Below are 14,687 nucleotides of genomic sequence, written 5' to 3'. Positions count from 1 at the left end.
AGGCTATTCAGGGGAGAAACTACAGGCTGCGTACAAAAATTAAGTCTGGGCCCTGGGCCCGCCACTTGGTTCTGACTGGTGGGCAAAAGCAGGCCCAGTCCTGCCCTGCGGGGAGCACCAGTTCGATTAGCACTTGGAACTGTTAGTCTTCAAAATTTTGAGGACATATACGTACTGTGGTAAAATTCAGATGAACACATTTGGGGAAATCCCTGCCTTTATAGTTTATCTCAAAATATAAGTCGCAAGGACATAAATCTAATACTTTAGGAGCAAACTAGAGTATATGTAGTATATGTATATGTATGTGTGGTATGGCTTTTGTTGTTGTTTTTTGTTTCTTTGTTTTGTTTTTTGAGATGGAGTCTCACTCTGTCGTCCAGGCTGGAGTGCAGTAGCACGATCTCGGCTCACTGCAACCTCCAACTCTTGGATTCAAGCAATTCTCCTGCCTCAGCCTCCCGAGGAGCTGGGATTACAGGCGCGTGCCATGACACCCGGCTAATTTTTGTATTTTTAGTAGAGACAGGGTTTCGCCAGTTGGCCAGGCTGGTCTCCAACTCCTGACCTCAGGTGATCTGCCTGCTTCGCCTCCCAAAGTGCTGGGATTACAGGCATGAGCCACCATGCCCGGCCCATTGTTGTTGGTATTCTTAAAGAAACAGAGCCATGAGTGGTTAGTAGACAAATAGTTTATGCAGTAAATAACTGTGGTTACAGTTCATTGTTGTCAGCAATACAGCATTTTCCATCACAATTATAGGTGAAACAAAACCTCATGAAGTAGTCATAGCACATTCATGCTAGTGAGAGCATATTACAAAGCAATGCACGTGCATTATAGGGGCAGACAAAACTGGGGAAGGGCTATATTTTCACTCACCTCTGGTTAACTTTGTGTATTTTGTCATTAAGACTTACATTATGTTTGGGTCAAACAAAAAACCCAAAGAGATTTTATAAAAGTTTACAACCATTAAACAGTATTGTTTAATCCCACAAATGGATAAAGCAAACTACTATAGCTCAACAATACACAAACCAGGACTAAAAATAGTCAATCTATGTATATAGCTAGCTACCATACAATAGATATTGAATATGCTGAGTCTTTACAAAGGCATTGACTATTTTAGACGAGCAGGTTCCAGAAATACACTTGTTTGTTTCCAATGAGAACTAACTGTAGTGCCATTTCAGTTGAAGACTATGCACTCCTCAGTGTCAGACGTGAGGATAAGCAAACTAGGGGAAGGCAGAGGAGGGTTAGGAGGGAGACCTGAGCGGATTCTTTGGACAGCTCAGCATTACTTTCTCTGTGCAGATCCAGACCTGGTTCACAAAGTAGAACAAAGTGTATTGAAATTTTTGGCCCTCAAAAAGGGCATTTGTACAAAGTCCCATACTTACAGCACAGATTGAATGGTAACTGAGTGCCTCTCAAAATGAACTCTTCTATGTTAGAAGAAAACTCAGGGCCAAAGGTTAATGGAAATCAGTGTTTGAATTACTGTATAAAGATAATTTATTCCAAAATAGAAAAAAATGAATTTTAGAGAAGTATTCTCCTGGAAACTAGCAGGGGGTGGGCAGAGAGAGAGAGGGAGAGAGAATCATGCTATGTGTTTTATTACTTAGAAGAAGAAAAGTTTTGTAGACCATTTCCATAAGGCATCTGTCATTCTCCCATACCTGGCACCTTAAGAGAGAGTGCAATGGCTCGATATTACCTTTGAAAAGGCTTCTTTTCCTTTGAGTTGTCTTACAGAAAGGGTGCCCTGGATTGACCATGCCACTCCGGGGTCACACTTCTCCTTTAGATCAAAATGAAAACAACAACAAAATCACAAAAAGAAGAAAAAAAATCAGAAAAGCTACAAAATTGAAGGCCTCAACAGGCACAAACTTCCTATGAGGTCAGAAAATCAGTGAAATAATTAAAATTACAAAGCACCTCTTGCAAAATATACTGTTTTTTGAAAACCACACAAAACGCTTTGTAGTAACCCCTGCTGAGTGCTTAGAGGTAAGTATCCTGAAGGACACATGCTTAGTCCCATGAAGGAAGCTTGATTTTATTATCAAGGCAGCCGAGGGGGTCCCAATGCTTCTTTGTTATTTGCTGTTTTATAATTACAGACAAAATGGAAAGTCAAGAAGTGCGTAGACCTCAATATAAAGAAAATGTTTCTCTAATAACTAGGAACCATGCTGTATTTATGTATTCATAGTTGTATAGCTCCATTTGTAGATTCTTGCAGATGAGTCACTAACACTGACACTTTTTACACAAAATCCCTTTTGCAAGGACATATTAAATTTAATAGGCTAAAGAGAACTTATGCAATATAATGCTTGAAATTTTACACATGATAGCTGTGCAGTGGTAATAAAGAGGCCTTGAAAAATTGTTTTTGTCTATAAATTACTACTGCCCTTTAGAAATAAAAGCTCCCTCACAACCCCTGAGCTACTTCCCTGTGACACACAGTGCCACAAACCTCATGGTGAAAATTCAGTGCCAAACCTAGCTTAAGATGAGTTTTGTACATTTGTTTCTATACAATCAGGAAAAAAAGAGATACAATTTGTATCAACAAAAGGTCATTTCTGGTTATTTGAGGCATTGCTCCTAGCCGCTTTTGGTTCATACCAAAAAGAAGAATGAGAGGAGAATGACAATCGTTTTTAGTAAATCAGAAATACATATGCTGCCTTAAAAAATATTTTCTGTATTGGGAGGAGCTTACACAGTTTCTGAGTACTAAATATGAACATGTTCAAGACGAATTGTAGGTGACAAGATGAATCTTGTGCTTCTCTGTAAATTGTACAGCTAGTGGATAGTGTGCCATTCATGATCTTGGTAGGAAGATGAACTAACTGGCAAATAGGCAGTAGCGTCATCTGAGATTGTCAAATACCCTGATTTAGACACGAGTCCGATTTAGAAAGTCCAAGAAGTTGAAGGTATGAAATGGTGTTTGTGTGAAATAGCAAGCACTGCAGTGGCAACTGTCACTCTGTGGATCTACCTGATAGAAAATACTTTTACTCTTTTTCAATATGCTGGGGTATACGAAGATCAGAGGATAGGAGATAGAATGTAAAGCTGTGGTTAACTCAAGTGAAACATTGGTTAAGATGCAGTATTGATCAACTTGGACAGAGACAGAAAGCCAGAAAGCAGCATGCAAGCCATTGTCAAACCACCAGAAACAACCCTGACTACAGCCTCACATTCAGAGTGTTTCACAGTAAGAAACATTTATAGGCAGTGTCACACCTTCTCATGAAGAAACAAAAGGCCAAGGCCCGGCCTTCTCAACTTTCATGAAAAAACGATCATAGAAGTTAGCAAGTTCCAGCTCAGGAAATAGTGAGCTGATCATGGTTCGAAATATTGAAATATACAATGGATTCAAAAAGGGAATTCATTTAGTGCAGCTTAAAAAAAACAATAAACACCTCTTCTAGAGGCATTTAGCTATGAAGTTTTCCACCTGAGCAAGATACAAGTTGCGCAAATGGTGTCGCCCAAACCAAAAGTCCTGCCTTCTAATAACTCATCTAACAATTATTTAACAGCAAGTGCACTCTTTGCATGGATTTAAAGTGCGTAACTGAGCCAGCTATTAGTAAAGATGCAGTATCACCTTTTGGAAACTTCCTTTTTCCACAAATAAAATCCCCTGGTTTTGTTTCCTAGAGAAATTCTGTTCCACCAATGATTGACCTTATTACCCAAAGGGTGGACAGGAAGAGAAAGTGGATACATGGCTGTGCACTGTCCTCCATTACATTTCATCCAATGATGTTGAATACTGCATAGGTCAGAAGTCCAAAGAGCGTCCAATAGTCCCTCCTTGAGTGAAGCTTTTTTATTCACCATTTAATGCCACATGGGTTTGGCCATCTCTCCTGGGATAAGGGAAGTGGATTGTGGTAGTAAAAGTCCCCTGGTCCTTGTCAAACTCTTCTGAGCTTGTGTAGCACACACATACTATGCTTGGAACTTGAGCTTAACCATCAGTTTCTCTGCAGAAGACTGCAACCTGATCCCTAATTTGCTAAGGTGAAGAGACTTGGAAGGTAAGAACTGTTAATAAATGTTGGCAGGTAAAATGTGCAAAGGAAACAGAGTTGCTTTGCTCTGGTGCCTAAGAAAGCAATGTTCAAATATTGCCATATAATTTCTCTCTCATAACTAGTTAAAACTATGAAATGTGACTTAAAATCATCAAGTCAGATTAGTGACCTATACAGCTATAGACGAAGGACTGTGTAGAGCCTACCCTCTCATTATCACTATATAAAAGGTTATACAGAGATACACACACATCTCAAACCAAATATATATATTCATACATGCAATATAATTGCTAATAATAGCTTTAAAATATAGTTCTAGAAGCTTCAATGTGACCCTATAGTTTCATTAATAAAGATTGAATGATCAGATATCCATGCAATAAAGTATGCATTTACTTTTAAATAGCTTTAAATATTTCTATTAGAAAAAACCTAAAAGGTTAATTCAACATATGATCTGATCCTGATGCTTTTGCTCTCTAAATTGGATATATCATCCATACTTTGTAATATAGAATATGTGACTACGAAAACTCTGGTAGGCTGGGCGCAGTGGCTCACACCTGTAATCCCGGCACTTTAGGAGGCCAAGGTGGGCGGATCACTTGAGGCCAGGAGTTTGAGACCAGCCTGGCCAACATGGTGAAACCCCGTCTCTACTAAAAATACAAAAATTAGCCGGGCATGGTGGTGCACGCCTGTAATCCCAGCTACCTGGGAGGCTGAGGCCATAGAATCACTTGAACCCTGGAGGCGGAGGTTGCAGTGAGCAGAGATAGTGCCACTGTACTCCAGCCTGTGTAACAGAGTGAGACTCTGTCTCAAAAAAAAAAAAAAAGAAACGAAAAGAAAAAAAGGAAAACTCTGGTAATGGAATCCTCTGGGATTTCTTACATCTAGACCTCTCCCCCTGGGTTTTGTCCTCCATTACCTGCATGGTGCAGTGCAAAGGGGCATGGGACTTGGATTTAGAGGACTTGGGTGTGTGTCTTGACTTAGTCATTTGCTAGCAGTGTGACCCTGGCTAGCCACTTAATTTCACTGACCTTCACCTTCCTTCTCTATAAAAGAGGATGTTAGTAAGACGTACCTCACAGGGTTGTTAAGCGCTTAAATGATATAAACACTCTAACTTGTAAAGCGCAACACAAATTATTAGTTACTATAATTATTGTATTAGTGTATTATTAGTATTAATATTCATATTTGTATAAAGAAATAAGTACTATGTCATATCAACGCGCAGCCCTAAGCTTAGCAACAATCAAGGCTGCCAGTTGCTGGGCATCTGCTGTGTGGGGATTCTTCTCCATCACTGCAAGGACGATGTTAGAAGGGAAAATATTGCAGAGGTTCTTGTAGGTCTGATACTGGTGCTCTGGGATCATATGCTCCCTGGAATCATTGCACATTCCAACCCAAGGATTCCTCCAAAGCTGCTCCATCTTTTCAGGCACGCTCCGTACCATGACTGGCTCATAACATGGTTGCATGAGGCTGTTACTCAAGGGATAGGAGTGGTAGCCATAGGAGTCAGTTGCACAGGGCAGCGGGTCCCAGCTGGCATGCTGTTCCCGGCACAGGGGAGGTCGTCTTTGCCTCACGGGGTTGCTCTCATAGAGGCGGGAGTCAGAAATGCTATCCATCCGAGTCATCACCAGGGCACGGCCTGGCTGGGGGGTTGCCCCAGGATGGATATTGGGAGGCATGGGGTAGTCTGCAGGACAGCTGGAACGTGTTCCAGTTGATGGGTGCTGGGCATGCAGAGCTAAGTGGGGGACTGACTGTTTGTGGGGGCCTTGCTTAGAATCCTCTGGGCCATAGCTCTGCACTCGTGTTAAGGCTTCATGGTAACCATGAGGAAAAGGCTGAAGTCGGTTCTGGGATGCTGAGCGGTGCAGCTTCAAATTGCCTTCAGGATGGGTATCAGCTACAGCCAAATACACGTTGTTGTAAGAGGAATAGTTGTCATTCCTGGTATGGCTCACACGGCTGTCAGAACAGAGGTTAGGATTCCGGGCATACACCCCCCGGTCTACTTCAGCCGTGTAATACTCTCGGTTATGCATGCTGTTGATGTTCAGTTTGGAGAAGTCACCTAACATTGAATAGTAGCCATGGTCCCCCATGGATTCAAACTTTGGGTATTGCTCAGCATAGCTAATAGGGGTCCCATGGCTGTTGGTAACCAGGATGGGAGGATACTGCATGCTGGCCATATGCTCCAAAGAGGCCTTCTGGTGGGGGAAATGGGAGGATCCTGGCACTGGGCTGCTGGCCGAACGGGTGTTGAGTGCACCCACTGCATGGCTTTTGGGGGGTGGGATTGTGGGAACACTTAGGGCAGTCACAAGCGAGGGGACAGAACTAGCCTCAGGCTTACGGGCAATGGACAGCCATTCCTCAGGCTCCACAGCCACAGACCGGATGCTGGGATCTGATTGGCGCTTGGGGGCCACACGTTTGACCTCTGAGGTTATCTCACCTTTGGCACTAGACATCCCTGTGCCACACTTGGCCAGGGTGCCTTCACTCATAGTTTTCACTGTGGACAGTTTGGCACTGATGCGGAGCTCATCAGCCACCGAACGCTGGGGTTGGTTGGCCCGCTCCGGATGGTAGTATTTGCACTTGTGGCCGTAGGTGCATTTTTTGCCTGAAAAATAATGCCTTGGGGTAAGACTCTCTCTCAGTGATGGAACCCTCTGTGCCAAAAACTGTTGTAACAATCTGGTCACTCAGGTTAGGGTTTTACTGTTTGGGGTAAAGGCAGAAAATTAACTGTCCACAAAGATGAGAGACAGACAACACCAAGGAGACATCATACACTGTGATGGGAGAGAGAAAGTGGAAAGCTATGGAGAAAATTGCAGCATAAAAGCTAAGAGCTGGCTGGATGTGGTGACTCCTGTCTGTAGTCCCAGCAATTTGGGAGGCTGAGGTGGGTGAATCACTTTAGCCCAGGAGTTCGAGACCAGCTTGGGCAACATTGTGAAACCCCGTCTGTAAAGAAAAATACAAACAAAATTAGCTGGACATGGTGGTGCACATCTGCAGTCCCAGCTACTCAGGAGGCTGAGGTGGGAGAATTCTTGAGCCTGGAAGGTCAAGGTTGCAGTGAGCCATGATCATGCCACTGATCTCCAGCCCAGGTGACAGAGCAAGAGCAAGACCCTGTCTCAAAAAAAAGCTAAAGCTGAGCAGTTGAGCAGTTTTAATTTTTCGATAATGTACAACTTTGCCTAGGCATAATCTGCATGCTGAAGCAGCATAGAGTAACAGAAAGCAGCATAGTGCAATGCAAAGAGCACAGGTTTGGAGTCCAGTCAGATCTGAATTTCAATTCCAGTTATGTCCCTTACTAGCTGTGTGACCTTGGTAAGTGACTTTATTTTGTGAGCTTCATTTTCCTCTTCTGTAAACAAAGTTCATCATCATGCCTATATTATAGGGTCATTGTAAAGATTAAATGAGATAATGAATATGAAAATACTCTGTGACTTAAAGATTAGTTGAGGACAAAAACCAAAACACCCCACAAAACAAATGATCATCCAAAAAAACAGACATTCAAAGTAGCCTCAGATCAAGCAGCCCACGTCGCAATGTTAGGCGCACAAACGTTGTATCAGAGGGACTGGGGTAAGAGCATGAAAACACTCTAGAAAACTATATTTATTAAAAAAAAAAAAAAAAAAACTGGAAAGGGGCCGGGCACGGTGGCTCATGCCTGTAATCTCAGCACTTTCAGAGGCCGAGGTGGGTGGATCACTTGAAGTCAGGAGTTCGAGACCAGCTTGGCCAACATGGTGAAACCCCCGTCTCTACTAAAAATACAAAAATTAGCTGGGCTTGGCATCATGCACCTGTAATCCCAGCTACTGGGGAGGCTGAGGGAGGAGAATCGCTTAAACCCGGGAAGCAGAGGTTGCAGTGAGCCAAGACTGCACCACTGCACTGCAGCCTAGGTGACAGAGCAAGACTTTGTCTCAAAAAACAAACAAACAAACAAAAAAACTGGAAAGGACAGATCTAAAGGAAAGGTTAGTATTAATTGAAAGAGGGTGCAGTCACCTGCCTGAGACACATGTTCATCTTGGGGCCAAACTCAGTTTGGTATTGCCCTTTCTACTTCCACAGGCCATATAGATTTCTTCATTTCCCTGCTTCCAGCAACATAGTTCAGGACTTAGGCAGGTAGAACACATGTACTATTGTCACAAGTGACAACTAGTCTTCCCTTCAATTCTAGCTACCTTTTCCTCATTCAGTTTCTAAGATTTTTCTTTAAATACCTAACAGTGTACACGAAGACACAAACTTTAACTCAAAGACAGTGGACAAGCCAGGATTTCCCATTTGAAAGGGAAACCTGGAAGAGAAAAGTGTTCACAGAATCCTTATGTTTCCGGTGGTACAGAACTCAGTTTTGTACGTAGGTACTCACCATAAGGACATGGTTGCTTCTTATGCTCAGGAACAATGGGTCTCTTTCTTAAGAAATTTTCAAGGCTTGGGCCATGGCGTCCTAATGGATCATCTGGAGGCATAAATCTGAAAGCAAGTAAGCAAGAGGTGACTGTCTTCCTTTCTGTCCCCTACTCCTTACTAGGAGTTCAGATTTTCATTACCTCTTGCCTGTACTGTTGTCACAGCCTTCTAATTGCCCTTCCTGCCTCGAGTCTATCCTCTGCTAATCTAGCAGTTCTTCCCTTTGTTGCCACTTTATCACATAGAAAGGATGATTTTCCCTGTTCATCATTATTCCATGAACTACATGTTTGAGCCATACTGGCATGTCTGCTGGTTCCCCCAACATGCTACCCACTTTCACACCTTCATAACTTTATTCATGATGTCCCCCTCACCTCATGCCTAGCAGCCCCCTTTCCTCCATCTGTAAACTTGATCTGAAATGTCATCTCCTCTGGGATGCCTTTTTCTATTACTTCACATAGACAAAGCAATTTTTAAAAAACAAATTTTAACTGTAGCTCTTATAACAAAACATTGTGGTTGTCTCTTTCGCTCCTCTACTACACTTTGAGTCTCTTAAGGGTGAGTCCTTTTCCTTATTCATCCTTTTATCTGTGTGGCAACTAGCAAAATGTATGATACACAGTAAGTGTTTGGTAAATGTTTATTAAAATGTAATCTATTCTTACTGATAACTTGGATATAGGCCTACTGGAAAGAAACGTACTTGTCATTCACAAAAGAATACATCAGCAACCGCTCCTCTATAAACTTCTTCCATTCTGGCTTTTCAACTTGAAGGTCTCGGTAGTTATCATTGGACACAATGATGCCATCAGAATCAAAAGCCAGTTTGACTATGAACCGGTCATCATAGCAGACAACCCTCCTGCCTTGGACTCTTCGGGATGGTGTGAAGACAAGAATCTTTTCCTTCTCCAGTTTTCGTAGAATATCTTGATCTGTCAAAATATGATTATATGCCACAGAGCAGAAATCATCTTTGGAAATTAACAGTATTACCCCAATATTAAAAATGCAAAAGTTGGTACTGGATGAAGATATTATTTGCCCTTAGAGGGAAAGTAGGCCCTGTTCCTGGCTATGATATCAATCTGGATTATGACCTTAGGCAAGTCATCTTCCCCTTTGGACTTCAGTCTTCTTTTTGATAAAATGAAGGAACTGGATTCAATGACATTTGAGTTTTAAAAACTACCATGAAGAGTGAGAGTGACACTGATATCTTAGCATTCTTGATGCTTGTTTTGCCCTTTGGCCAAAGCACCAGTTTTTTGGTTGTTGATTTCTAACAGGGAAATACTGAGGATGTGTCTGCCAGGAGGAAACTAAAGCATTTCTCCTAGGGACTTACATTTTTGGCTTCTGCCTGAGGGAAGACCAAAACTAGGGTGAAACATCAAGACATAGCAACTGAGTGCTGACCCCCTTTCCTTTTGGTCTCCTAGTTGCCGAGGCAAGAAAGCTTGCTGGCTGGGCTTGAGCAGGGCTAGGATCTATTCTCAGACTGAGGCTCAAGAGCCTGTTCAGCAGATGGCAAATAGCTTCACACACAGCTCAGCCAGCCATTCACGGGACTTTCTCATTAGGCACATCAGGCAACAGCTGATGCTCAGAAGACTGTTGTAAATGAATGTAGAGACCCCTCTGCCATTAGGACTGCATCATGACTTTTGAAAACCTTAGGCATTTTTGCTTTCCTAGGCCCCTTCCTCCATAAGAAATGTTAAATATTGGCTGGGCGTGGTGGCTTATGCCTGTAATCCTAGCACTTTGGGAGGCTGAGGCGGGCAGATAGCTTGAGCCCAGGAGTTCAAGACCAGCTTGGGCAACATGGCAAAACTCCATCTCTACTAAAAATACAAAAATTAGCCAGGCGCGGTGGTACACGCCTGTAGTCCCAGGTACTCAGGAGGCTGAGGTGGGAGAAAAACCTGAGCCCGGGGAGGTAGAGGCTGCAGTGAGCCATGATCACACCATGGCATTCTAGCCTAGATGACAGATTGAGACCCTGTCTCAAACAAAGATAAATATTAAATATTAAAAATTTCGTTTTCAATTGCTTCAGTATAAAGCCAAGGATAACCCAGCTAGATACATCATTATACATGCATTGCTGTTATATTCAATTTTTTCTTCTGATGTGAGAAGAAAATAAAATTAAGACATTTCCATGGGACCTTAGCAATATCATTGGCCCTAGGTACCAGACCTACTGTGTCTCATGGATAAGTTGGCTCTGACTGCTGTGGGACTTTTCTTTCTCTCTATTTTATTCCCTAATTTGCAAACCCCACAATCACTTCTTTGGTACAGAATGAGATCCATTGTCCACCATGGTGTTTTTACTCTCTTGAAAACTTAGTCATGCTCATAACCAGATTCATCTCCCTTTAGTCTGAAGTCTATGGTCAAATAGAAAAGCACTCCTTTTTTTTTAAACTATGTGCTTTATCTTTTGCCGAATTGAAGTTTTCTTTATTTAACTGTCAGATGCTACAAAATAATGATGACTTTCTTTGAATCTTTTTTCAAATATATGCTTAATAAAAATACTTTAAATATACTTAACAACTTTGAAAAATAAATATCTAAATTGGGACCATCCCCAAACTATCTTTCCAGATTTGCCTCTAGATGAGAAGAAATGTCTTATTTGACACAGTACCTGTAATTGGTGCATCAGGGCGGGATTGCTCCTTTCTCCATGCAGGCACAAATACAGTAATATCTTTATGGCCTTTATCTAGAAACCAATCCACAGCAAGTTGTATTCCTCTGCAGGAGAATTCTTCTTTATTCCCATGGCTTTAGGAAGATACAGAATAAGAGGAGAGAAGATTGATAATAGATAGCAAAGAAATATCTGAAGCAGGCTTTTTCTTAGTACCAAGGTATTAATAATAGACATTTACATTCTTTTCTTTCTTTCTCTCTTTCTTTCTTCCTTTTGCTTCTTTTCTTTTCTTTTTTTTCTTTTTTTTTTTTGGTCTCACTTTTTCTCCCAGGCTGGAGTACAGTGGCACAGTCTCAGCTCACTGCAACATCCACCTCCTGGGTTCAAGTGATTCTCCTGCTTCCACCTCCTGAGTAGCTGGAACTACAGACGCACACCACCATGCCCAGCTAATTTTTGTATTTTTAGTAGAGACGGGGTTTTGCCATGTTGGCCAGGCTGGTCTCGAACTCCTGACCTCAGGTGATCCGCCTGCCTCGGCCTCCCAAAGTGCTAGAATTACAGGCATAAGCCACTGCGGCCAGCCATGACATTTACTTTCTTGATCATGCCAAATAACATGCTTTTTAAAGAGCAAATCAAGATATTTTTATGTAATTGTTACAAATTTGCCATTATTATTACAAACTTCATTCAAGGCCACAGATGGTTAGTAACAACTCCCAATTTATTGCAGCCCTGATGGCTATCTCCTATCACTAGTTCCATTTTCTCTCTTCTTTTTCTGTTTCTCCTACCACTTTCTTTTCAAAGATTGAGATATTCACAAAAAATTAAAAAAGTAAAGGTATTACCAGAGGTTTAAAGTTTATATAGAGTATTAATTGGGGATAAGTCTTAAGCACATATATATTAAGCTTCAAAAATAACATCGACAGCAAAAAAGATATGCACATAAATGCTCACTGAAAATTCTTATTACATATATGCATTTAATACAATGCACCAACAAAAATCATATTCATGAAAATTTTAAGATGTAGGAAATGCTCATAATTCTGAAAGAGAAAAGAAAAAATACAGACTATATATAATGTAACACCAATTTTGTAGAAGAAAACCTATGTATAAGCTTAGAAAAAATATGAGAAGTACATTGAAATATTAATAAATATTGTTGTTCTGTGTGAGAGGGTAATAAGTGATCTATTTTCTTCCTCTAATTCCAAAATATCCTCAAAAAATCAAGTATTTCTGGCTGGGTGCGATGGCTCAGGCCTGTAATCCCAGCAGGTTGGGATGCCGAGGTGGGAGAATTGTTTGAGCCCAGGAATTTGCGACCAGCCTCGGCAACATAGCGAGACCCCATGTTTATTAAAAAGAAAAAAAAAAAAGTCAAGTATTCTTTCTATAATCAGAACATGAAATAAAGGAGAAGAAATTCTATCAGAATTATTTATAGGAATAAACATTGTGAAAACTTAAAAAGCCAAACAGAATTCATTTAAATAGAAATTGGAAGAGGGAAAATTTGCAGATAAATTGGGAAAAGATGCACTAGATTTGTGCCTTGTTTGGCTGTGAAAATTACGATCTCTTAGCATGGTATCTAGTGCTCTGACATATACATAAATCACACTAAATTATAGTTAATTAAACAGCTTGGATGGTAACAAATGGGCATACACGTACCAATTCTACTACAATCAAGTGGCTATTGTCTGTTAAGACTGATCAGAAGAAAATAATTGTTTTGTTAGAAGGCTAATTAAGACAATATGATGGGGCTTCTCACTTTGGATTCCTCACCTTCTCACTGGCACTAGCTCACTCAACTACAACAAAAATGAACTCCAACATATTGTTCCCTTTCGATGAATTCATATATAATATCCGGGGCCTCATCAATTCTTGTACTGCAAGACTTCCCACTGTCTTATCACTCTTGAGGCAAATTGCAAAAATTTATTAAATGCTTTTATTAACATTTCCAAGCATATGCTAATCATGTTTAAAGCTCCCCAGTTAGTACCACAAAACAATTATACTACTCAACTGAAAGTTGAAAGCACTTAAGAAACAAAAGGAAAATATATTTAGCTGTCAATACACTCTAAGGTAGCCTTAGAGATAACTACCACTGACTCCTAAAAAGTTGAACAATGGGGAAATTATGCAAGACCACAGTGCTTAAAGGGTTAATATTGGATGAACTCTGGAAGAGAAGATGTTCAGTTGTGAATTTTCCCACTGCTACCAAGTGCTGGTAAGTATAAAGAATAACAGAACTTGGGAAAATTATCAGAATTGCCATTAGAGAGGATTTGAAGGGATGGAATTTCATTTGGCTCTGCAGTGCTATGATCTTCTCCCAAACAGTCTAAGTCCAGAAATAAATATGAGAGTAACATTTGCTGTTAGATACTGCAACTTTATATTTTATTTATTTATTTATTTATTTAGTTTTTGAGACAGAGTCTTGCTCTGTTATCCAGGCTGGAGTGCAATGGCACCATCTCGGCTCACTGCAACCTTTGCCTCCCGGGTTCAGCCTCCCGAGTAGCTGGGATTACAAACGCACGCCAACATGCCCAGCTGATTTTTGTATTTTTAGTAGAGATGGGGTTTCACCATGTTGCCAAAGCTGGTCTTGAACTCCTGAACATGTGATCCGCCAGCCTCAGCCTCCTAAAGTGCCGGGATTACAGGCATGAGCCACCAGGCCCAGCCAACTTTATATTTTATACTGCCAAATTCTGTGTTTAAATTTTTTTTTTTCAGCCTTGGCAACATGGTGAGACCCTGCCTCTACAAAAAATTAGCTGAGTATGGTGATGCACACCTGTAGTCCTAGCTACTTGGGAAGCTGAGGCAGGAAAATCACTTGAGCCCAGGAGTTTGAGGTCACAGTGAGCTATGATCATGCCACTGCACTCCAGCCTGGGTGACAGAACAAGGCCCTGTCTCTAAATATATACATATAATCATTAAAAATGTAATATATGGTTATAGTATAAAATGTGGAAAATACATAAAATATAAAGAAAAAAACTCCAAAATCCAACTGTTTTACTACAATCCAGAGACAAACACTGTTAATATTTTGATATATTTATATTCTGATATCAATTTCCTAACATACTGAGAATTATGTTAAGAAAAAATGTAACATACCTATAGCATCCTGTTAAAATATATTAAAAGTATGCCATTGAAGCGTTTCATGAGGCACACCAAATGCCCAATAAGAATCAGAAGGCAGTTTTAACATTTATCAAGGTGGCAATGAATACCTACACAAAAGCCAAGTATGCAAAGTTTATTGCCCCTAAACATTTAAGGAATGAATAATTTTTTTTTTTGAAAAAAAAGAGGAAAATAAAGCTTTTCAAGTGGCTTGTTTTTGCTAAAACCCATACAA

At 40.8% G+C, this 14,687-nt stretch overlaps 1 protein-coding gene across 2 annotated transcripts in view; it reads right to left on the bottom strand.

Annotated features, from left to right (window-relative positions):
* Positions 1-676: 676 nt before the first annotated feature.
* The window catches only part of ZC3H12B (zinc finger CCCH-type containing 12B), a 477,685-nt gene continuing 463,674 nt past the window's right edge, over positions 677-14,687 (bottom strand). For both annotated transcript variants that reach the window (XM_004064283.5, XM_063702935.1), the window contains 4 exons: positions 11,258-11,397; positions 9,296-9,530; positions 8,540-8,646; positions 677-6,748 (listed from right to left, as the gene is read on the bottom strand). In XM_004064283.5, coding sequence (XP_004064331.1) covers positions 5,328-6,748; positions 8,540-8,646; positions 9,296-9,530; positions 11,258-11,397 — 1,903 coding nt within the window. In that variant the 3' untranslated portion in view covers positions 677-5,327. The remainder of the gene's footprint in view (positions 6,749-8,539; positions 8,647-9,295; positions 9,531-11,257; positions 11,398-14,687) is intronic.

This window comes from Gorilla gorilla, chromosome X (genome assembly GCF_029281585.2).
Source record: "Gorilla gorilla gorilla isolate KB3781 chromosome X, NHGRI_mGorGor1-v2.1_pri, whole genome shotgun sequence".
Classification (NCBI taxonomy): Eukaryota; Metazoa; Chordata; class Mammalia; order Primates; family Hominidae; genus Gorilla; species Gorilla gorilla.
Note: the sequence above shows the minus strand (reverse complement) of the source record. Positions and strands in the feature narration are given on the sequence as shown.